The sequence below is a fragment of the Rhinopithecus bieti genome, unplaced genomic scaffold (assembly GCF_001698545.2).
Source record: "Rhinopithecus bieti isolate Rb0 unplaced genomic scaffold, ASM169854v2 scaffold_53775, whole genome shotgun sequence".
Taxonomy (NCBI): domain Eukaryota; kingdom Metazoa; phylum Chordata; class Mammalia; order Primates; family Cercopithecidae; genus Rhinopithecus; species Rhinopithecus bieti.
In genome coordinates, this window is record NW_016820991.1 from 315,194 (window position 1) to 339,708 (window position 24,515).

A 24,515-nucleotide genomic window follows, 5' to 3' on the forward strand; every position below is an offset into this window, starting at 1 on the left:
TAAATTTTAAAACAAACATTACTAGAGATAACTGGATTATCACTTAATGACAAAAAATAACATTCCTAAACATGATGGAATAAACCCATCTCAGTTACCTGTTGCTGCATTAAAAAAAAAAAAAAAAGCCGAAACCTTGTGACTTAAAACAACAATGGTTCTATAAATGGACCATGCTCAACTATATACTCAGATTGGCTGAACATCATTAAAAACATTACAGCAAACACAGCATCAGATTCAGGTTTTTAAGCATAGCATCCAATCAACTGAATCAAGTCCAAATGTAGATGAGACTCTCCCAGTGTGGCTTTCAGGCAAGAAACAGAGACAAAGAGAAATATTTAATAATGGCAAGTGTGTCAAATTATCGGGAAGAGGTAACAATTCTGAATGTGTAAGCAATTCATAAAATAACTTCAAAATATAAAACAAAAAAATGACAGAAATCAAAAGGAAGTTGACAAACTCACAATAATAATGGAAAGCCCTAACATAATTTTCTTGGTAACTTATAGAATATCAGAAAAAATAGTAAGACCATAGGATATTTGAATAACACAATATAGAATATAGAATTATGTAACTGACAAATGAAATGCTGCACCATTTGCAAATATACATTATTTTAAAGAAAACGTGAAAAATTTATAAAACTTGACTGTATACTAGCCCAGAAAGCAAATTTCAACATATTTCAAAAGACTGAAATCATAAAATATGTTCTCAGACCACAGTGGAATTAAATTAGAGATTAATATCAACAAAAATGAAAATCTCTATTAGGAAAAGAAACAATACACTTCAAAACAACCCATGGGCCAGAAAGAACACCCTAATGGAAATTAATAATATTTTTAACAAAATAATCATAGAGATATGACATATCAAAACTTACACATTGCAGCCACACTTAGACAAAACTGCATAGCATATTAGAAAATAAAAGACTAAAAAATCAAAGATGTAAGTATCCCTGTAAGAAGTTTTTAAAAAGCAAGTTCACTTTTAAATGGTAAAATGAAGTAAATATTAAAGAAAAGAGGAGAAATTAACGAAATAGAAAATGAACATACAATACAGAAAAATCAACAAAGCCAAAAGTTTCTTTGAAAATGCTCATTCAATTGATGATTCCCTCTAGAGACTGATCAAGAATAAAAAAAAATAGAACGACAAAGAGAAGATAGTTATCAATATTATGAGTGAAAAAATAAAAAACATTACTACAGATCTCAAATATGTTAAAAAATAAATGAGGACATTGCAAATAATGTTATGTCAATAGACTTGGAAATATTGATGAGCAAATTCCAAAAAATATACAGCATATCAAAACTGGCACAAGAAGAAATAAAGTATCTGAATAATCTCATATCAGTTTTAAAAATCAAATCTGTAATTTGCCCTCCTCCAGAGAAAGTTCCAAGCCTAAGCATCTCTATCAGTAAAATCTTCCAAACATTTAAGGAAGAAATAACATCAATCTTACACAAACTCTTCATGAGAATAGAAAAAGAAGGAGCTTGCTTATGAGACCAATATAATTTTGTTACTAAAATTCATCAAGAAAGAAAATTGGTCCATCTTTCTCATGAACACAAATGCTAAAAGGCACAGCAAATTTATAAGTCAAATTCAAGAATATATAAGAAAGATAACACATCATGGCCAAGTTGGCATGTACAGTTGATTTTACATTTGTAATCATCCATGTAATTCATCATATTAACAATAAAAGTAAATAATCATATGATCATACTAATAGAGGCAATAAAAGTAATTACTGAAACAGCATCCATTATTTAGGAAAAAAGAAAAATTTATTAGCAAATTAGAAATATAAGGAAAGGTATTTAGTCTGATACATAGTATTTACCAAAAAAATTACAGAAAATATTATACTTAATATTGAAATATTAAGAGCTTTTCTGTGAGACTAAGACAGGACGCCTGATATTACCACTTCTCTTTAGTATCATGTTTGAGTTCCTAGTCCGTTCAATAAGTGAGGGAAAAGGAAGTTTAAGTATTAAAAATAAAGAATAAAACTATCATTATATGATTGTGTATGTATGAAATCTAAAATAACCTAAAGATAAACTATTAGAATTAATAAGTAAATTCAGCAATTTTAGTAGATATTAGAAGGTCAGTAAGGCCGGGCATGGTGGCTCACGCCTGTAATCCTTGCACTTTGGAAGGCCAAGGCGGGCAGATCACTTGAGGTCAGGAGTTTGAGACCAGCCTGGCCAACGTGGTGAAACCTCATCTCTACTAAAAATCAAAAATTAGCTGGGTGTGGTCGCAGACACCTATAATCCCAGCTACTCAGGAGGCTAAGGCAGGAGAATCGCTTGAACCTGGGAGGTGGAGGTTGCAATGAGCCAAGATCACACCAGTGCACTCCAGCCTGGGGGACAAGAGCGAAACTCCATCTCAAAAAAATAAAAATAAAAATGGTGGTCAGTAAAACAAAAAACTATTCTATTTCTATATACCAATTATACATTTAGAAAAAAAATCTAATGATGTTACTTACAATATCATCAAAAACATATCAATAACCTAAGGATAAACCTACCAAAAGATATACTTTCCACAGTCAAAGCTATAGAAAATTGCTGAAAGAATGTCAAGTTGACCTAAACAAATGAGGGGATATTTTATGTTTATGGATTGAGAGACTCAATCTCTTCTAATTTATACAAATTAACTTATAAATCCAATGCAATCCCAGTTATTAAAAGTCTTCTAGGCTTTTGGGGAGAGAGGGAGCAGGAATTGACAAGGTGATTTTCAAACGTACAGAAAATACAAAGAGCCAAAACAGCCATAACAATTTTGAAGAAGAGCAGCATTTTATGACTTAATCTATCAGTTAATAAGCATTATTTTAAAGCAACAATAATTAGAACAGTGTGGTATTGGCATGAGGACAGGCAAAATAGACTAATGGACATGAAAGAAATTTCCAAAAATGACCTACATGGCTTTTTGTTTTATAAAAAAGGTGAAATTGGACTGTATTGTGGGAAAAAATTAACTTTCAATAAATAGGGCTGGGTAAATTATCTATATTTACATTAAAAGTGAATATAAACACTCATACTGTACACAAAAATCAATTGTAATGCTATTATAAATATAAAATAAATGGTAAAAAAAAAAATAAAGTTTCTAGAAGATAACCTGGGAGAGTATCTTTATGATCTTGGAGTAGACGAACTTTCTTAGAAGGGATACAAAAATCTCTAACCATAAAAGAGAAGATTGATAAACTGGACTATGTCAGAGTTAGAATGGTTGTCCATCAAAAGGCACTATCAATGAGCAAAGAAGCAAGCCACAGACTGAAGGAAGACATTTGCAATACATATATCCAACAAGGGTTTATATTCAGAGTTTAAAATAGCTACAAAACAGAAAGAGAAAGACTGAAAGTTAAGAGAAAAATGAGGAAATATTTGAACAAGATTGCACATAAAAAGGATACCTACATCACCAATTAGACTATGAAAAAATGCTCATTCTCAAATTCACCAGAGACATACAAATTAAAACCACATTGAGATAATTCTAGCAGAATGGCCAAATTTTACTAGATGACAATACGAATATCGGCAAGTATTTTAGAACAATGGTAACTCTCATACATTGGTTGGTGAGTGTGGTGGGAATTGGCGCAACCACTTTGGAAAATAATTTGGTAATACTTCCTAAACTGAATATATGCACACCTTATGAGCCAGGAATTCCACTCCCAGGTATACACCCAATAGAATTATGTGCACACATGCCCCAAGAAATGTATACAAGAATATTCATAGCAGCACTATTTGTTTTAGCACAAAAAGTAGGCAAAGACTCTGTGTTCCCTTTGAAATTCTCCTCTTGTACTTAGATGGATTAATCTCTATTCACTCCTGTAACCCCTGTATGATTTTCTTGCCTCAGGGTGCAGTGGGGCGGATGTGACATAATATACCTAAGGTGATGTGCATTTGTAGATATAAAATTAAATGCCCCCTTAGGAAGACCAAGGTATGGGCCCAGAGAGAAAGGGTGGGAAATTATTTGAAAGAAAGAAACTGGCACTCCTCATGGTAGCTGATGTCTTAGGAACCTCTGTTGATCAGTATACCAGGATGGAAACTTGACTTTTAGAAAATCATGAGAGCTATAAATTCACATGGTAATTTTTTTAAAAAAATCAAACAGTACAGAAATACATAAAATAAATTGTCTTCTTCCCACCTATTGCTCCTCAAACATAATCAGTATTTTTGTGTGTACGTTCCAGGAAAAAAAAAAGTATACTTAAAAGAGTTGATGTACACATATATCCTATTTTTAATATTTACCCAATGGGATAATACTACAAAACTAACCTATATCTCACTTTTATTCTCTTCACATCAAACAAGGTGGTCTTGTCTTCTTGGCATGTTCAGATTTACCTTATTCTTTAATGATTGCTTGTCATTGTACGGAAGAATCAGAATATTCTTAAACAGTCCCCATATTGTGGTTTTTTTGTTTTGTTTCCAGTGTTTAGGCAATAATGAATGCTACAATAAACGTTCTTATAGAACTCTCTTCAGATACTTCCTTCAGGGTAATTTCCCAATAGCAAAAATGTAGGGTCAAGGGTATTTGATTTTTTAAAACCTTAACTTTTTTTTTTCTTTGATCATCGGACAGGAAACTCTGATTAGTAGCTGAAGATGGGTATTCCCACTTCCTTTTTTCTAATTCACTAATGTATTCTGCTGTTTTTGAGAGTGCAATTTCTCGGATGTGCTCCTTGGAGCTGGTGTGTAGTGTCCTGAGTGTAAGATCAAGTTCAAACCTGTTATTCCTGAGAAAACTTCTCTTTTGATCTCCGCCCTTGGTGGTCCAGGTCTTCATGCTGCTGTGGGTGATATTACTGGTCCTGGGTGAGTAAAAGGGCTCACGATGGGCCCTGGGTGGGGTCGGGACAGCTTCTCTCTCCACCACAGGCCTGGTCCTTTCTTCGGCACAGCCCCTGCTGAGAGAATCTTTCCAACATTAGGAGACTGTGTTTTTGAACTTTACTCTGTAGCTCAGGGCTTTCTCTTGAGGCTGAAGAAAATGGCCACAGCTGGAAGGAATTTTCAATCTTACAGAGTAGGAAACCACAGTAACCACAACAGTTAAAATTTCATTTATTTTTTTCTTTCAAAAGAACTTCATGAAGTCCAGAAAATGTTTCATGTTTGTTTGTTCATATCGTCTTATTCATAGAAGAGCCCACTCTGCTCTCTGTAGAGATGTATTTACTCCTTGTATGACAAGGCCAGATCCTGGTCCCGAGCATGAGAGGGCAAGATTTCTAACAAGAAAGACAGGTCTTTCTCTGGCACATAATTGCAAAACACTGCAGCAATGAGCTGATTAAGAACATGGTGTGGAAGAGAGGGGTAGGTGGACAAAGCAAGGACAAGTCTAAAGCACATGACTTTCTCTTTGTCCCTCTGGGTGTGCATAAGTCTCTATCAACTCATATGTGCGAACTGGTTGATTTTTACTAAAGTTTAAATATTAGAATTAAATATGCTTATTTATTTGTTCAGCAAATGTGTTTAGTCATATCTATGCACAGTATTGTACCAGGTGCTGAACAATGAGACTCCATAGGAGACACTATGTCTGTGTTCTGGAAGGTCATGACATAGAAGGGCTCCCAGCAAGGCCAATGTACTTTCAAGCAGCTATGCAACAAGATCCCAGTTAAGTTATTGTCCAGGCAAAGTTACCAATGAATGCTGTAGGCAGATAATAAATTGTATTCAAAATAGCTAGTGAAGACTTCATGAAACTTAGAGGTGAGTAGGAGCTAGAGGAGCAGAAATGGAGCAGGCATGATATAAGAAAGGAGGACCCCAAAGTTGGAAGGTGCATGGACTATAATTCCTGAAGTAGGAACACATCTCAATTATGGCCCCACACATTGTGGGTAACGGCCAGGTCCTGAGCATGAGAGGGCAAAGTTTATAACATGGGCTCTGGGGTCAAACAGGATCTAGGTTCAAAACTTCATCCTGCCACCTACTGGCTACCAGATTCCTGGTCTATAAAATGGGGTTAATCCTAGCACTTACCTCATAGGGTTATTGACATGGTTATATGAAATAACCTATGTAAATGCAGACCATATAGAAACCACTCACAAAAATATTAGCTTCATTTAAAACAATGCAAAGACCAAAGAAGCCAAAATATTCAGGTGAATGGTGAATAATTTGTTGTTCTCAGTAAAACACTTAAGTTTGGATAAGTCTCCAACAGCCTCATGTGGACAGGGATGATGTGTCTCTCACACACTCCTGGATTTCTATTGCCTTGCTCTGGAGCATGATTGGCATTCCAAAAATCTGTTGAATAAATAAATCAACCCATATGCAGAATATCTATTAAATTAATAAACACGCCAGTTTTGTGTCCTCTCTCTCTTCATTACCCATTTCTCAAATCTCTATTCTTCTATCTCTACATTATTAACCTAGTTCTTTAATTAATTCATTATACAACAAAAATATATTTAGTGAATATTAACGGAACATCTTTTATATGCCAGTCACTGTTATAGGTCTTAGAGGATATATGGTGAACATAAGAGAAGTCCTAGGTCTCACAGAGCTTGCATTATAGAGAAGGGAAAATAAACAAGCAGATAATGAAGATAATTTTGGAAAAACACTCTGAAAAAAATTACACATTGCCATCTCTTGGGCTGAGTATCAGGTCTAAATAATCTGAGCCTCAGTTTATTGTTTAAAAATTAGGCATGATGATAACGAGCCCTTGGATTCAATGATCTCATGAAAAGAGTATAGCCTGGAGTCTGGTGCCCAAGGAAGGCTTAATTCATGTCCATTTCCTTGCCCTGCCTTCTAATCAGTCCCCCTGCTTCATATTATTCCATTAAATTCTGTCCACTGACAGAGTGCTCCATCAAAGTTTCAAATTCTAACCTTGTCAATCTCCCCCTTGAAACCATTCCATGACTCTTTATGACTTTTTAATAAAATTAGAACCACTTACTCAGGCCCTGCATGCTTCTCTTAACTTATTTCCCCCAACTCTCCCAACTCCTGAGCACCAGTGTCATTTCTCCACCTCTGTGCCCTTTCTACCTTTATTACCCTCCCCATCGCCTCTTACCACACACAAATGCTAACGTCCACCTGCAGACTCATGTTCTCACTCACAGTTTTGTGAAGTATCATCTCCTTCAGGTACCTTCAAGGATCCACCCATCCTGTTCAACACATGTACACACCCTACACACACTCTACACACACACATATATCCTACACACTGGGCTAGGTGGCCCTTCTGCCCCCAACATACACCATGTGTATTTCTGTTATTGCACTTACACCCTGTGTTATATTATTTTATATCGTGTTTCTGTTTTTCCACTAGTCAACTTCTTGACGGCAGATACCATTTTTAAAGTACATTGTAAAAGTCCAAATACCATGCCATATATATGTATATAATATATGTGTGTATATATCTGTATATATATGTGTATATATATTTTTGTGTATATGTGTGTGTATATATCTCTGTGTATATATATACACATTTGATGAATAATTATTAGAGTTTTTAAATGAATTTTTTAAAGGGACAAGTAATACCTGCATGGGTAAAAAAAAGTGGAATTATCTTCTTCAAACAAAATAATCGTGGTTCTGTGCTCATCTCTGGCTCTTATTTTTTGCAGCTCCTGTCAGTGGACAGTTTGGTGAGTTCTCCTGTCTTTGACTCTTCAGCATCTCTGGTTAAGAGTGTCTCTTCCTAATAAATAGAAAACATTTGTGATGGCTGCCTGAGATCTCTAATATCTCCTCTTTTCTCACTGAGGTCAGCAGGGATTTGAAAGTGATGCCTGGTTTTTTGGTATCTCCCAAGGGCGAGGAGAGCTCCACGGTCACCCTCTGACCCTCCCAGGGGGAAGGGGTGAATACCCAAGCAGCTCCTGGCCTTTGCTAAGCCCTGCATTTACTGTTATTGCCAACAGATCCCATTTAGCCAGGCAGGACATCTTCAACTCCACGGCAAGTGTGCTGGACTCAGGATAGGATCCTCTCCAATCAGCAAGCCAGAAAAATCCCCCAAAACATCCCACTATACTGATGCCAGCAGGAATGCTGCATTCTCTGCAGCTTTGGAGTAAAATCCTCCTGGACATCCAACAACTGGGTCCTCACAAAAGAGAAAGGCACAGAAAGGGGAGAGAGGGGAGAAGACAAGTTATCTGCATCCCACATTTAATTAGTTCCGGCTCTTACTGCCATTCCTTTGGCTCAGAGTGGATGATTGAGAACCCAGGAGTAGCAAGAACCCTCTACAACCCCTCTCCTTGTCCGAATCAGTGGTCCCAGCTATAACCTTGTCCTAGTCACCTCTGGATGCCAGTGAGTGACTTGCCCCTTCCTTGCTCTGCCACAATTAGCTATGATGGGGTTCTTCTGGGCATTTGAATCACCATCTACAAAATGAAGATGTTAGGTAAGTTGAGCTCTCGAGGTTTTCTCAGTGACAAATCTTAAGATAATATGATTTATTCTCTTAGGGAAAGTGCAAAATTGTGATTTTAACATCACCTTTGGAGTTTCTTATGAGTGTTTGAACATGATGAAATGGCAGCGCAGCATTGATTTTCTCTGGGACCCACTTCCATGTAAGGCTACCTAACTGTGATATTTGATGGTGAATCCTGCTGGTGTCACTCTCCTGAAATCATTTTGCCCATTACCATCCCCTGGGCAATTTCTCCCTTGGGTGAGGTGAGGGCCACTGGCTGACAGGGAGCTTTGAGCTATCAGTGACCCTCCCCGAGGACCTCTTTCAGATCCTCCAAACCCAGGTCCTTCAGGCTATGCAGCAGGAGGCCCTGAGGCTGGGCCTGCAGGTGCCTCCACCTCAGACTCCTTTTCTCTTTCCTCTTCAGCAAGGACACACAAGTCCATTATTTTCCTCCAGCCTCCATGGACCACAGTCTTCCAAGGAGAGAGAGTGAATCTGATTTGCAAGGGATTTCGCTTCTACTCAACACAAAAAACAAAATGGTACTATCGGTACCGTGGGAAAGAAATATCAAGAGAAACCCAAAAAAATACCCTTGAGGTTCAGGAATCTGGAGAGTACAGATGCCAGGCCCAGGACTCCCCTCTCAGTAGCCCTGTGTACTTGGACTTTTCGTCAGGTGAGAGAGCATGAAAGATGCACCAACTTTCGAAATCAATTCAGCCCATGTTTCTCTCTAGCTGTTATTACTGTTTACCTCAGACCCTTCATGAGTGGACAATTTTATTTCACACTGTGGTAAGACAGGGAGAGAGTAAAAAGCTCAGAATACAACCAGACAGGGAATGGAATTAGCTGCTTAATTTTAAACATTCAAATGAATAAAATTTTTACTTTGAGTGGATTAATGTCTCTGCACCTGTGGTTCTTGAAGTTTGATTTGAGTGAAAAAGCCTGGGCAGCTTATCAATCATACAGACACTCAGGACCTACCTAAGCTTATTCAATCAAAATCTATAGAAGTGAGGTCCATTAATTTGCATTTTTTACAAGATTCTCGGGTACCAGAAAGCCTGAGGACTAATTTATTTGAATGGTTCCTGAATTGTTTTTTGGTTTTGTTTTGTTTTGTTTTGTTTTTTGAGATGGAGTCTCGCTCTGTCACCCAGGCTGGAGTGCAGTGGCGTTATCTCGGCTCACTGCAACTTCCGTCTCCCGGGTTCAAGCAATTCTCCCACCTCAGTATCCCTGGTAAGTAAGACTACAAGAGCCCGCCATCACGCCTGGCTAATTTTTGTATTCTTAGTAGAGATGGGGTTTCCTCATGCTGCCCAGGCTAATGCTGAACTCCTGGGTTCAAGTGATCTGCTCACCTGGGCCTCTCAAAGTGCTGGGATTACCAACAGCACCTGGCCTCTATGTATAGTTTTAAGCCATATTATTTACTTGGAATACTAAGTGGCAGGAGAATTGTTCATACTTATGGGTACTTAATACATAGGTAGATAAATATGCAGAGAAAGAAAGATAAAGGAAGAGACATTTCCTTTTTTGTCCTAAAGCCACCTGTTTTGAAGTTGAAGTTATATCATTTTTTAAGGTAGTGGGAGCAGTGTACTAGCAAGGAATAAACAAAATGCTTATACTCTTTGACTTAACAATTCCTCTTTTAAGAATTTACCTACTGAAACAACCATAGATGTACACCCCTGAAAACGGCAGACCTTAACATGGTTTAAAAAAAGAATAGTCATTAAAGAAATTGCATTACTGCCAGTGAAGGAAAACTTTATGAACATTAAAAATCAGGTTCAATAATGATACTAATGACATAGGAAAGTGTTCATAGCATAGTAAGTGAAAGGAAAGTTATCAAATCTACAAATATTATTATTATTCCATAAAAGAAATACACATGAGCTCTCAAGTACTTGAAAGTGGAAGAGAAAGCTGGAAAAACATATGCCAAAATGTGGGTGGTGAGAAGATAGGTGATTTTACCTACGTTTCTGCTTTTCAACTATTCTCAAGGTATATGTGTTCATTTCTAAATCAGAAAAAAAGAAATGATAATTATTTTAACAGTTCTTTTCCCAACCCATTTTTTAAAAAATGAAATCTACTTGGAAAAACAATGAAAAGAAAGGGGAAACAATGGGATGCACCAAATAACTGCTATTGTGTTTCTCATAGCTTCGCTGATCCTGCAAGCTCCACTTTCTGTGTTTGAAGGAGACTCTGTGGTTCTGAGGTGCCGGGCAAAGGCGAAAGTGACACTGAATACTACTATTTACAAGAATGATAATGTCCTGGCATTCCTTAATAGAAGAACTGACTTCCATATTCCTCATGCAAGTCTCAAGGACAATGGTGCATATCGCTGTACTGGTTATAAGGAAACTTGTTGCCCTGTTTCTTCCAACACAGTCAAAATCCAAGTCCAAGGTAAAGCATTATTTTGTGAAGTGAGTTGGTCAAAAGGAGACTCCTTGGGGTCACAGAGATAGAACAGGAGGAAAAGGGTGGACTGGAATACCACTAAACTACAGGCCACATTCCTGCAAGGACCAGAGGAAGTATAGTAGTGCTTTGGGCTGAAGGAAGCTAGGGATCAATGACATTCCTTTCTTTGCCTGCTTTTGGATGTGCTGCTGCTTGAAGTTTGTTTTCTCCAAAGCACATCTCAGCCTCATTGCTCTAGGACTGTTGTGATTCTTCTCTCTAGAGTCATTTACACGTCCAGTTTTGAGAGTCAGCTCCTTCCAGCCCATCAGCGGGAGCCCAGTGACCCTGACCTGTGAGACCTGGCTCTCTCTAGAGAGGTCAGATGTCCCGCTCCAGTTCTGCTTCTTCAGAAATGACCAGATGCTGGGATCAGGCTGGAGCCTCTCCCCGAAGTTCCAGATTACTGCCACGTGGAGTAAAGATTCAGGATCCTACTGGTGTAAGGCAGCAACAATGGATTACAGCATCACATCTAACAGCTTGAGATCCTGGATACAGGTGCAGAGTAAGTGCTGGTGGAATCTGAGATTTGCTGCAGAGAGGGCTAGAAAAGTGGGACAGAGCTGCATATCAGCTTGGGTCACCAGTCTCTGTAGAAAAAACTTGTACCTGTGAGAATGGGAGTTGTGCAAGCAAAGAGACCTTTACTCTTATGGACATCTTAGAAGAGTTTAGACCCAGGAAAATCCAAGAAAAGAAAGGTCTATTTTTTTTTCTTTCAATGCCATTAAATACAAGTCTTTCTTTTCTCTCACAGCCCTCTCTTCCCTGACATCATTTTTTTTTCTTCTAGGCCCATAGGGATAAGCCTTGGGCTGTGGCATAGCTCTCTGACTCTGGGGTACAGAGAGATCTGTTGTCTCAATTAACATTACTTATTGACAATAACCAATGTGAAAATTTCTGTAGGATACAAAGACAGGTTGCAACATCGTAGTTACTCCAAATATGTAATTCTGGAGGTTTACCATTCCCTAGTTATGAGTATAAATATGCACCCCAGATTACATCACCTCCCTTACTAGTATACGGCACCATCCTTCCCCCAAAGCTATTGTGGTAGTTACAGTGATGAGGGAAAAACAGCTTCTGTAGAGCCCTGTGTCACCCCTCCACTCATGGCAAACTCCAGGCTCACTCTAAGGAGACAATGTGATCATCACCAGAGTAGGAGTCAGGACACCAACTCTGGCCCTGGCTGGCCCTAAACAGCCTACACAGGCAGGTCTCCTCGTCTCTCTCTGACTCAGTTTTCTCACCTGTAAATAAAGAATGCCAGTCTGGGCCAAGGGAGAGAGTAGGAGCAGGAGAAAAAGCTCTAGAAGACTATGCTAATCTTTAAGGAAAAACTACCAACAGCAAATAAATCCCTGAGGCCAATGCAAGTGAAGGAGAAATGAACAGGAATAGGAAAGAAGACTCATAATAATTGGGCACTCCAGGTGCAACGTTCCATAGTCATAGGGCAGAGGGAAGGAGCAAGAAACAGGTGCAGGAAACGGTGTGTGGTTCTGATGGCAGCAAGGTAAGGGTGGAGACTGGAGACTGGGCATTTGCATTGGCCATGCCTTGGAATCTACAGTAAGAGGTAAAAGCAATTCTTGACTATTTTTTCTCTTGCTCAGTCCCCGCATCTCATCCTGTCCTCACTCTCAGCCCTGAAAAGGCTCTGAATTTTGAGGGAACCAAGGTGACACTTCACTGTGAAACCCAGGAAGATTCTCTGCGCACTTTGTACAGGTTTTATCATGACGGTGTTCCCCTGAGGCACAAGTCAGTCCGCTGTGAAAAGGGAGCATCCATCAGCTTCTCACTGACTACAGAGCATTCAGGGAACTACTACTGCACAGCTGACAATGGCCGTGGTGCCAAGCCCAGTGAGGCTGTGAGCCTGTCAGTCACTGGTAAGCCCTGGGTTCCTGCCAATCACCCACCCCTGGCCAAGAGTCCTGTCTCACCCCGCCCTTCAGAAGTCAGCATGTACCTTCCAGTATCCTCGGTTTCTTTCTTGGGAAAACCTAATGTCCTCCTCCACTCTCTGGCTCACTGAACCAGCTGTCTGCCTCTTGAGTCTCATTGCATTGCAATCTGGGTGTCTTCATACCCCTGCCTGATGGTGCAGTGGCTTTCTCTCCCCTGGTCACCAATTTCTGAGAAGCCAGGTGCTTTTCTTGTGCTTTCCACTTGTCCTCTGGCTCCCCAGATGCCTGATTTTCATTCACTATATTATTCTCAGTAGACACAGACTCAATTTCCAGGAGCACAGAGGTATCTCCTGTTCTGTTAATATCAGACATTAATCAATAAACCAGAGGCGAAGACATGTAAGACACAAAGACAAGTCTCTGGATCATAGTTAACCCAGCATGTCCTTCTTGCTCAAGCCATTTTTGGAGTTGATTGGGCAGTAGGTAAGAAAGGCACAGGCAATGGTGGGCTTGGGGCAGGCCAGGAGAAAGTTTCACTTCTGCTTGCTTGGCTTAATGCCCTCAGAGCTATTCAGGTACCAATTCAGCTGCCAATGAATTATGACATCAAAAGGCTTCCATTGAGCTTTGGATCTTAATTTTGAACCATCCATGCATGACTGAATGCCAGGTCCAATGTTGAAGGAGACAGTGTGATTTGGGCCTGTACTGGTGACAGAGAGTCCAGTCTTGGTTGGGCCTGGAAGCAACATCAGTTTTCTCTCCTGTAAAACAATAATACCAGCTTGGAAGACAAGCAAGAATCCAGTCCCTCCCACAGGGATGTGTGAGATCATAAAGGAGAGGACCAGGGAACCCAAGGGGAGACATCAAATGACATAGAAAGAGAACAGTGTCCCTGACATTCAGAGGCCCAAGGAAAATGGAGACAGTGACATCATGATCAAACATGCTCAGAGCTGTATCAAATTCTATTCAGTGATTCATTCCTTCACCTAATAAATACTGATTGCATATATTCATGAACCAGACTTTACTGACATCTAAGGATGCATCTAAGACTACACTAACCTGGTCCTGCTCACACAGTTCATAGGGGCTAATGGCAAATGCAGACAAGTAATAGAGAAAACATCAACCTGAGGATAGAAGTGCCTGGTGGCTGCAAGAGCAGACGGAAAGGCATGCCAATCTGAATTGGGAAGAGAAAAAATTTCTTGGAAGAACTCATGTGTGAGTTGAGACCTGAGGATGAGTGGGAACATTTCAGGAGAAGAGGATTGTGGTGAGGGAGGGAGGACATGATCCAGGAACTGGAGGGGCAGTCGGTTCTTGATGATTGCGGCGTAGACTGAACAGTGGAGAAAGGTAGGATAAGATTGCAGAGAAAGGTATGGTTAGACCATACTTAGAAGCAGAGTAAGGGCTTGGGCCATATTCTGCAGGGCAATCTGGGCTCCATGAATGGTTTAAATCTTGGGGAAAACCACTCCAGCAGCACAGTGAGGAACGAGTCATAGAGCAGCCAGTTTGGGGAGCAGCCAGGAGTGAAGGGGAGGGCTCATCAAGAGAGTGTCCAGTTGGACAACACCCCCAGGCCAGTCCCAGTAGAACTGGGACTTAAGAAGGAAGGACTCTGGCCGAGGCAAGAGGCACTGTGAGAGTGTGCCCCACTGTCACCAAGGGCAGACTGTGTTCTAAGCAGAAGAGAGGGAGCATGTTTGGATAAGTCAAAGCTAAGAGACGATGGAAGATAAAAACTGAGTCACATCCAGTGAATTTTGCCACAAAGTACTCTTTGGCAGAAGACAGAGTAGAATCAGAATACCTGGGTTTGACTGCTGCCTCTTCACTTACTAGCTGTGTGACTCACCCACTTGGGTCCTCAGCATCTTCATCTGTGAAGTAGGGACAACAATTGTACCCACCTCAATGAATTGCTTTGATGATTAAATAAGTGTCTCTCTATATATCAATACTTACAAATTACATCCAACAAATATACACACACCAGAACTTAAAGACACCATAGTGTCATTATAACAAACATCTATTTTATTATTTTTATCATTATCACAATAATTATATTCAGAAACATGAAAATCCACTTTAGTAGATTGTTGGGGATAAAATCCAAGTTGTAATGGACAAAACATGCATATGAGATATGAGATAAAGAAGTAGAGATGTTAAAGGTAGGTCACTTCTTCCAGAAGACTGACTACAGAAAGGTGGAGAAACCGACTGTGAGGAACTTCAAATGCAAATGGGGTTGTTTTTCTATTGTCTGATGGTTTTTTTTTTTAACATGGAGCGGGTTACACACATGCAAATGGTGTTTGCAAGAAGCCAGTAGAGGTAAGAATGCTTTATCTAGGACAGAGGCAGGTGTGCACAGGATGAAGAGACAGAAGAAAATCCCCCTAGGCAGGCCAAGGAGGGCTCTTCCATGGTCTCAGGGCACAGGACGGAGTGAGGAGCTGCTGTGGGTAAGGGTGTGGTTCTGCTCGTGGAAAGACAAGGAAATTCTTTGAGAGCAACATCTCTGCACAAGAGAGGCAGATCATACAACAAGGGGAGCTGGGAGAGGAGAAAAGACAAGAGGTCTGGTGGAAAAGGAAGAGACAGGGAATGACTAGCATAGAGGACAGGGGAGCCAGTGAGAGCAGCCTGGGAAGTGGCCGGGTCACCCTGTGGGTAGGTGGAGCCTGGAGACTGTGGACTGGAGACTGAACATCTGCACTGGCGAAACATTGAATCTGTGAACCAAAACCTATCTGAGACAGGTCTCAATCAATTTGGATAGTATATTTTGCCATGGTTAAGGATATGTGCCCCGGATTCAGCTACCTGCATTCTCCAAAGATGATTTTGAGGGTTTCAACATTTAGAGGTGAAAGGGCAGATATTGGAGAAAAAGGAAGACATTTTTTTACAAGTATGTGTAAATAACAGACAAACAGTTGCATTCTTTTGAGTCTTTGATCAGCCTTTAGCAGAATACACAATTTACATGTGAGAGGGGGCAGAGGAATAGTCAATGCTGTCTTCCTCCAGCCCAGTGAATCTGCATTTTTAAATCAGGGAAACAATCAGATATGCATTTGTCTCCTATAAGCAGGGATGACTGAAAGTTCTGTCTTTTGTCCTGCACCTGTGAAAATCAGCTATCAATTTACATTGTTAGGGTAAAACAGAACCATTTAAAACAGAACCATTTCAGGGTAAAGATAGTGGGGCCCACAAAGAAATATTTCAGTGGACAAATTTTGAGGGAGGTATGTAGCTTTTAAAAAAGTCTTTGAAGTTATCTTATTAAGGAATAAAATAAAAGGCAGGTTTGCCTGAAACAGTTCTCAGCTTGACTTTTCCCTTTGGCTTAGTGATTTGGGGTTCCCAAGATTTATTTTCCTTTTACAAAATCTCCAGCAAGCGGCAGAAACAAATCTTGACTAATTTTTTCTCTCTCTCAGTCCCTGTGTCTCATCCTGTCCTCACCCTCAGCTCTGCAGAGGACCTGATTTCTGAGGGAGCCAAGGTGACACTTCACTGTGAAGCCCAGAGAGGTTCACTCCCCATCGTGTACCAGTTTCATCATGAGGATGCCGCCCTGGGGAATAGGTCGGCCCACTCTGCAAGAGGAGTGTCCATCAGCTTCTCTCTGACTGCAGAGCATTCAGGGAACTACTACTGCACAGCTAACAATGGCTTTGGCCCCCAGCGCAGTGAGGCATTGAGCCTCTCCGTCACTGGTAAGCCCTGGGTTCCTGGCAATCACCCACCCCTGGCCAAGGAGTCCTCTCTCACCCAGTCCTTCAGAAGTCAGCATGTACTTTCCAGTATCGTCTGTTTCTTTCTTGGGACAACCTAATGTCCTCCTTCACTCTCTGGCTCACTGAACCTGCTGTCCACCACTTTCAGCCTTGTCTCATTGCAGTCTGGATGCCTTCCTACCCCTGCCTCATGATGCAGCAGCTTTCTCTTCCCTACTCCTCAAATTCTGAGCAACCAATTGCTTTTCTCATGCTCTCCACTTGTCCTGTAGATCTGCCAGATGCCTGGTTTTCATTTACTAAATTATTCTTAGTAGATATAGACTCAGACTCAGTTCCCAGGAGCGCAGAAATGTCCCCTGTCTGGTTAATATCAGACATCAATGAATAACCAGATGCAATATCATGTGAGACACAAAGACAAGTCACTGGATCATGGTTAACCCAACATGTCTCCCTTGCTCAAGCCTTGTTTACAGTTGATTGGGCAGTAGGTAAGAAAGGCACAGACCGCGGCAGGCTGGGAGCAGGCCAGGAGACAGCTTCACCTCCGGTTGCTTGGCTTAATGCCCTCATGGCTATTCAGGTAGCTGGCAAATAGTTATGACATCAAAAAGGTTTCCTTTGAGCTTTGGATCTCAATTTTGAACCATCCACGTGTGGCTAAATGGCCAGGTCCAATGTTAAAGGAGACAGTGTGATTTGAGCCTATACTGGAGACAAAGAGTCCAGTGTTTGTTGGGCCTGGAAGTGGCCTCAGTTTCCTCTCTTGTAAAACAATAATACCAGCTCAGAAAACAAGCAAGAATCCAGTCCCTCCCACATGGATGTGTGAGATTATAAAGGAGAGGAGCAGGGAACCCAGGGGGAGACATCAAATGACATAGAAAAAAAGCAATGTCCCTAACATTCAGAGTCCCAAGGAAAGTGGAGACAGTGACATCATGATCAAACACACTCAGAGATGTTTAAAGTCTATTCAAAGACTCACTTCTTCACCTAATAAATACTGATTGCATATATTCCATGGACCAGACTGTACTGACATCTAAGGATGCATCTAAGACTACACTAACCTGGTCCTGCCCACACAGTTCATAGGGGCTAATGGCAAATGCAGACAAGTAATAGAGAAAACATCAACCTAAAGTTAGAAGTACCTGGTGGCTACAGGAGAAGATGGAAAGGCATCCAATCCGAGCTGGGAAGCGAGAAAACAATTCTTGGAATTTGAGATAAGACCTGAAGGAGAAGGGTGCTGTGGTGAGGGAGGGAGGACACTTTCCAGGAACTGGAGAGGGGTCAGTTCTTGATGACTGAAGCATAGACAGAACAGTGGAGAAAGGAAGGACAAGGTTGGGGAAGACGACATCATTAGAACCTACTTAGAAGCAGAGTAAGGGCTTGGGTCGTATTCTGCAGGGCAATCTGGGCTTCATGAAGGTTTTAAATGTTGGGGAAAACCACTCCAGCAGTACAGTGAGGATCAGGTCATAGAGCAACCTGTTTGAGGAGCAGCCAGGAGTGAAGGAGAGAGCCCAACAAGGGAGTGTCCAGTTGGACAGAACCCCCAGTCTAGTCCCAGTAGAGGAGATGAGACATGAGAAGGAAGGCCTCTGGCCGTGGGAAAAGGCACTCACTATGAGAGTGTGCCCCACTGTCACTAAGGGTAGAACATGTTCTAAGCAGATGATACTGAGCCAGTTTGGATAAGACAAAGCTAAGAGATGATGAAAGATAAAAACTGAGTCACAGCCGGGAGCAGTGGCTCATGCCTGTAATTCCAGCACTTTGGGAGGCTGAAGGGGGGTAGATCACCTGAGGTCAGGAGTTTGAGACCAGTCTGGCCAACATGGTGAAATCTTGTATCTACTAAAAATACAAAAATTAGCCAGGTGTGGTGGCGGTCGCCTGTAATGCCAGCTACTTGGGAGGCTGAGGCAGGAGAATCGCTTGAATTCAGGAGGCAAAGTTTGCAGTGAGCTGAGATCATGCTACTGAACTCCAGCCTGGGTGACAGGGTGAGATTCCATCTTAAAACAAAACAGCAAAACAAAACAAAAAAACTGAGTCACAGCCAATGAATTTAGCCACAAAGTACTCTTTGGCAGGAGAACACAGACTAGAACCAGAATACCTGGGTTTGACTGCTGCCTCTTCACTTACTAGCTGTGTGACTCAACCACTCGGGGCCTCAGTATTTTCATCTGCGAAATAGGGACAACAATAGTACCCACCTCACTGAATTGTTTTGATGATTAACTTAGTGTCTGTATACGTATAGATATTCACAAATTACATCTGACAAATATACACACACTAGAACTTAAAGGCACTATAGTGTCATTGTAATAAATATCTTTTTTATTTTTATCATTATCATCATTACTACATTCATAAACATGAAAATCAGCTCTAGGAGATTATTGGGGGTAAAAACTGAGTTGTAATGGACAAAATGTGCATATGAGATATGAGATAAAGAAGTAGAAATGATAAACGTAGGTCACTTCTTCCAGAAGACTGTCCACAGAAAAGTGGAGAAACCGACTGTGAGGAACTTCAAATGTAAATAAAGTTGTTTTTGTATTGTCTGATAGTTTTTCGTATATGGAGATAGTTAAACACATCAAAATGTAGTTTAGAAGAAGCCAATAGAGGTAAGGACTTCATGTCTAGGACAGAGGCAGGTGTGCACAGGTCAAGAGATGTAGGAAATTCCCCCTTGGAAAGGCCAGGCGTGGCTCTTCCATGGTTGCAGGGAAGCCTGCATGGTTGCAGGAAGAAGTGAGGAGCTGGTGCAAGTGAGTCTGGTGGTGGCAAGACAAGGAATTTCTTCCTTGAAAGCATCATCTCCTCTGCAAAAGGGAGGCAGATCACACTACAAGGGGAGCCATGAGAGAAGAAGAGACTATTGGTCTGCTGGAAAAATGAACAGATAGGGAAAGACCAGCATGGAGCATAGGGAAGCTGGTCAGAGAAGCCTGAGAATTTGCTTGGCTGCCCTCCAGGTAGGTGAAGCCTGGAGACGCTGGACTGGAGACTGGGCATCTGCACTGGTCAAGTGTTGAAATCTAAAGTAAGAGGCAAAAGAAACTCTTGACTCATTTTTTCTCTTCCTCAGTCCCTGTGTCTCGTCCTGTCCTCACCCTCAGCTCTGCTGAGGCCCTGACTTTTGAAGGAGCCACTGTGACACTTTACTGTGAGGTCCAGAGAGGTTCCCCACGAATCCTATACCAGTTTTATCATGAGGACGTGCCCCTGGGGAGCAACTCAACACCTTCTGTGGGAAAAGTGTCCTTCAGCTTCTCTCTGACTGCAGGACATTCAGGGAATTACTACTGCACAGCTGACAATGGCTTTGGTCCCCAGCGCAGTGAGGCGGTGAGCCTCTTTGTCACTGGTAAGTGCTGGGTTCCTGCCAATCACCCACCCCTGGCCGAGTTCCCTCTCACCCATTCCTTTAAAAATCTGTTTGCACTGTCCAGTTTCCTCCCCGAATCAACTTAATCCCCTTCTTGGCTTCCTCCTCAACTAACTAGCTGGGGTTCTCAGTCCTCATAAGTCCTGGCTCAGCCAGACCCCTAAAACAGCTCAGTAGATTCCCCAGCTTTTACCAAATGAATTTATTTATTGTATTTTCTCCTCATTACTTGTATGTTCTAACAGTATGCTGATTTTTCTTGAGGCGCAGAGCGTGTCCTACTTCTCCACTGACATTTACATATTAACTTAGCTACAAGCACAGTCTTGTAGATAAATGTTGGTCAAGACCTTAAATTCTCCAAAGGATTTCCAATCTTATGGTAGATTTGGAGAAGTCTGCTTGTGAACAAAGGGGGAAATGGCTCCCTAGGAACCAGCTCCTCAAACTTATGGAGTTTTTATGATCCCTTGTTTTCTAACCCGCTAAAATCAGTATCATTTTATTGCATTATTTTAAAAAACTGTTGTTGAAGTATGACATACATTCAAGAAACGTGTGCAAATTATATGTGTATGATTTGGTGTCTTTTAGGAGCTAAGTTGCTTCTGTTTTACTTGAATCTTTGTTTAGCAGAAACTGGGGAAAGTTTATTTTCTTTTCAGAGAATCAAAATGGTATGATAGAAAAATCTTGAGCCTGATGTGTCAGACATGCCCCTAGTATAACTTGCTGAGTAAAGAGGTTATTTTTCAAATGTAAATGTTCTGAGACTACTCCAAAGTCAGAGCCAAATCTATCTAGGAAGCTTCTAGGCTTCACGCATTCTGTATCCCATTACCATGTTTTTATCCATGCTTTACTTTCTTCTCATATTTAGCAGCATCTTAAGCCTCTTCATTTTCTGTTTCTTCACTGTCACCCTTAATGCCAGTGGAATGTAAGCTTCATGAGAACAGAACTGCATCCATCTTGGTCTCCACAACATCCCTGTGCCTACTCAGTGTTTGGAACACAGTAGGTCCTCAGTCAACATTTGTAATTTAGTGGACAGATGATATGACAGGATGGTAAGAGGGGATTTTTTAAAATCATCTACCAAAGCCCAAGAGGAAAAAAACCAAAGCTATTTTAGAAATGAAATACCAACTTGAAGCAGTAAGACTAGAATGGATACCTTTGAAAACCTTTAATTGAATGAAGAATCAATTTGAGAAAACAATACAGAATGCAAAGTAGAAAGATACAGAAATAAAGGCAAAAATTATAATATGGAAATCAGACAATGGAGCCCCCCAGTTATCCAGTTATGTCGATAATTAAAGTGGAGACCTTCAGAAAATTGAACTGAAGGGTAAAATGAAACTCAAAGATGTAGTAGAAATGGTTGAGAAGTAAAGAAAACTTGAATATGTAGATCAGAACATATATGTTGATGAAGTTATTGACCTTTGAGGTTAAAAATATATATATGTGTTTATGATTATGGGGAAAAAAGCAGTCATCTCAGAAAGAAAAATACCAAGTTAGTCTTAGACTTTGCAGAGCACGCAATACCAAAGAGAGAGGAGTGATGTCCAGACTTGGACCTCCGAGGGAGGAATAATAACTGAAAATTTTATATCAAATCGAAAAGGCATTGTCAAAAATACAAGGATTCAGGAAACTGAGAATGCACTAAGCCTTCTTGAAAAATCACCTAATGACAAAATCCAGCCCAACAAGATGTAAATGAAGATAAAGGACACATAATGAGGAAACTGCACTATGACTTGTTCTCAACCCCAGTTGCACATTAGACTCGTCAAAGACCTTTGTAAAAGACACATTACTAAGCCCCTCTCCAGACTAATTCAATTCAGAATCTCACAGACAGGGCCACAGAATCAATATTTTTTGACAAAACCTCAGGTGAGAATGTTGTGTGGACAAGATTGGAAACCACTGATTTAGATATAGAAACAAAGGCTAATCAACTGTGAGAATTATGGTCACAGAATAGAAAGTAACTATTATAAACACTGAAAACGTAAAAAAAAATATGTGACAAAGAAAAATCAGTTGGTCAGAGGAAGGAGAGGAAGTAAAGGAACAATCATTTTCTCATGATTATTATTATTTCAGAGTAAACTGTGAATTATTTCATAATTCAATTAGAACAGGCGGTTTAAAAATTAGTGACATTTCAAAATGTTCATTTTGTAAATCATTTCTGAATACTTTGTCAACAGTAACTCATCATTAATGGCTTATATTTCACTAAAATTCCATGGAAAACCAACTAGTAGCCTGTAGGGTCACATAGGATGGAACAAGTAAATTCTTTGGGTGAAGCAACCATAGATATTAGGACTGACCAAAAAATAAATAATAAAAATAAACCTGTGCATTGATATGATCATAAATGATCAGGGAAAGAAGAAACGGGAACTCTCATACAAGAGAGTACAAGTTATTACAAGTGTAAATTGGTTCAACCTTTTCTTCTTAATTGACACATTGTAATTGTGTGTATTTATGGAAGTACAATTTGACGTTTTGATACATATACATGGTATTTAATGATCAAATTAGGATGTTTAATGTACCCATCATCTCATGCATTTATCATTTCTTTGGGATAAAAACATTCAAAAGCCTCTCTTCCAGCTTTTTTGTAATATATTGTAACTGACTGTTAACCATCATCACCCTACTGTCCAATAGAACAGAATTTATTCCTCCTGTCTAATTATAACTTTGTACCCGTTGAACAACTTCTCCCTATCCTCCTCTTCTCTGTCGCCTCCCCAGTCTCTGATAACCACAGTTCCACTCTCTCCTTCCATAGTATCAACTTTGGTTTTTTTATATTCAAAATATGAGTGAAATAATGCAGTATCAGTCTTTTCGTGCCTGCCTAATTTCATTCTCCAGGACATCCTCCAGGTGTTTTCATATTGCTGCAAATCACAGGATTTTATTATTTTTTATGGCTGAATACTATTCCATTGTGTATACATACCACATTTTATTTATCTATTCATCTGTTGGTGGACACTTAGATTGCTTGTATATCTTGGCTGTTGTGAATAGTGCTGCAGTAAACTTGAGAGTGCAGATATCTCTTCAACATAGCGACTTTATTTCCCTTGAATATCCACCCAGCAGTGAAATTGCTGGATAATATGGTAGTTCTATTTTTATTTTATTGAGAAACTTCTATGTTGTTTCGTGTAGTGACTGTACTAATTTACAATGCCACCAGCAATATAAGGGTTGTCTTCTCCACAACCTAACCAACACTTGTTTTCTTTTGACTTTTTGATAACAGTCATTCTAACTGGAGTGAGGTCATACCTCATTGGGGTTTTAATTGTATTTCCCAATAATCAGTGATATTGACCATTTTTTTCATGTACCTGTTGTCCATTTTATGTCTTCTTTAAAGAAATGTCTGTTAAAGTCTTTTGCCCATTTTTTAATCATCTTGTTTGGTTTTTCCTGTTGAGTTGTTAAAGCTCTTTATATATTCTGGATATTAACACGTCAGACATATACTTGGCAAATATTTTCTTCTGTCCTATAAGTTGTCTTTTTACTCTGTTAATTGTTTCCTTTGATGTGCAAATTATTTTCAGCTTGATATAATACCACTTGTCTAATATTTGCTTTTGTTGTCTGTACTTTTGTGTTTTAAAAGGTCCAGTCTTTTAGAAGAACAATTAGACATTATGTGTTATTAAAATGTTTGTATACTTCATCCCAGAAATTCTAAGAATTTATCCTAAGAAATGCATGTGTAAATATACAAAAATATGTCTACAGAATTACTTAATGCCACATTACTTGACATTTAAGAAACAACAACATCCCAAACATCCATTAATGGGAAAATGCTTAAATGTATTATAGCATATCTATACATTGGAATACTTTGTCATTGTTAAGAATAATCAGGTAGGCCGGGCAAGGTGGCTCACGCTTGTAATCCCAGCACTTTGGGAGGCCGAGGTGGGCAGATCACCTGAGGTTGGGAGTTCAAGACCAGTCTGACCAACATGGAGAAATCCCGTCTCTACTAAAAATACAAAATTAGCCGGGTATGGTCGTACATGCCTGTGATCCCAGCTACTTGGGAGGCTGAGGCAGGAGAATCGCTTCAACCCAGGTGGCGGAGGTTGTGCTGAGCCAAGATCGCGCCATTGCATTCCAGCCTGGGCAACAAGAGCGAAACTCTGACTCAAAAAAAATAAAAAAAAATAAAAATAAAAAGTATATGGAAGGATGTGTACAGGTTCTGTGCAAGTAGCATGCTACCTTTTTTTTTTTTTTTTTTTT

General features: G+C 40.1%; 1 protein-coding gene across 3 annotated transcripts in view; it reads left to right on the plus strand.

Annotated features, from left to right (window-relative positions):
* Positions 1 to 4,739: 4,739 nt before the first annotated feature.
* FCRL5 (Fc receptor like 5) overlaps positions 4,740 to 24,515 on the plus strand; it is a 36,780-nt gene continuing 17,004 nt past the window's right edge. For all 3 annotated transcript variants that reach the window (XM_017860077.1, XM_017860079.1, XM_017860078.1), the window contains exons 1-8: positions 4,740 to 4,940; positions 7,760 to 7,780; positions 8,990 to 9,244; positions 10,759 to 11,010; positions 11,291 to 11,575; positions 12,696 to 12,974; positions 16,472 to 16,750; positions 19,896 to 20,174. In XM_017860077.1, coding sequence (XP_017715566.1) covers positions 4,910 to 4,940; positions 7,760 to 7,780; positions 8,990 to 9,244; positions 10,759 to 11,010; positions 11,291 to 11,575; positions 12,696 to 12,974; positions 16,472 to 16,750; positions 19,896 to 20,174 — 1,681 coding nt within the window. In that variant the 5' untranslated portion in view covers positions 4,740 to 4,909. The remainder of the gene's footprint in view (positions 4,941 to 7,759; positions 7,781 to 8,989; positions 9,245 to 10,758; positions 11,011 to 11,290; positions 11,576 to 12,695; positions 12,975 to 16,471; positions 16,751 to 19,895; positions 20,175 to 24,515) is intronic.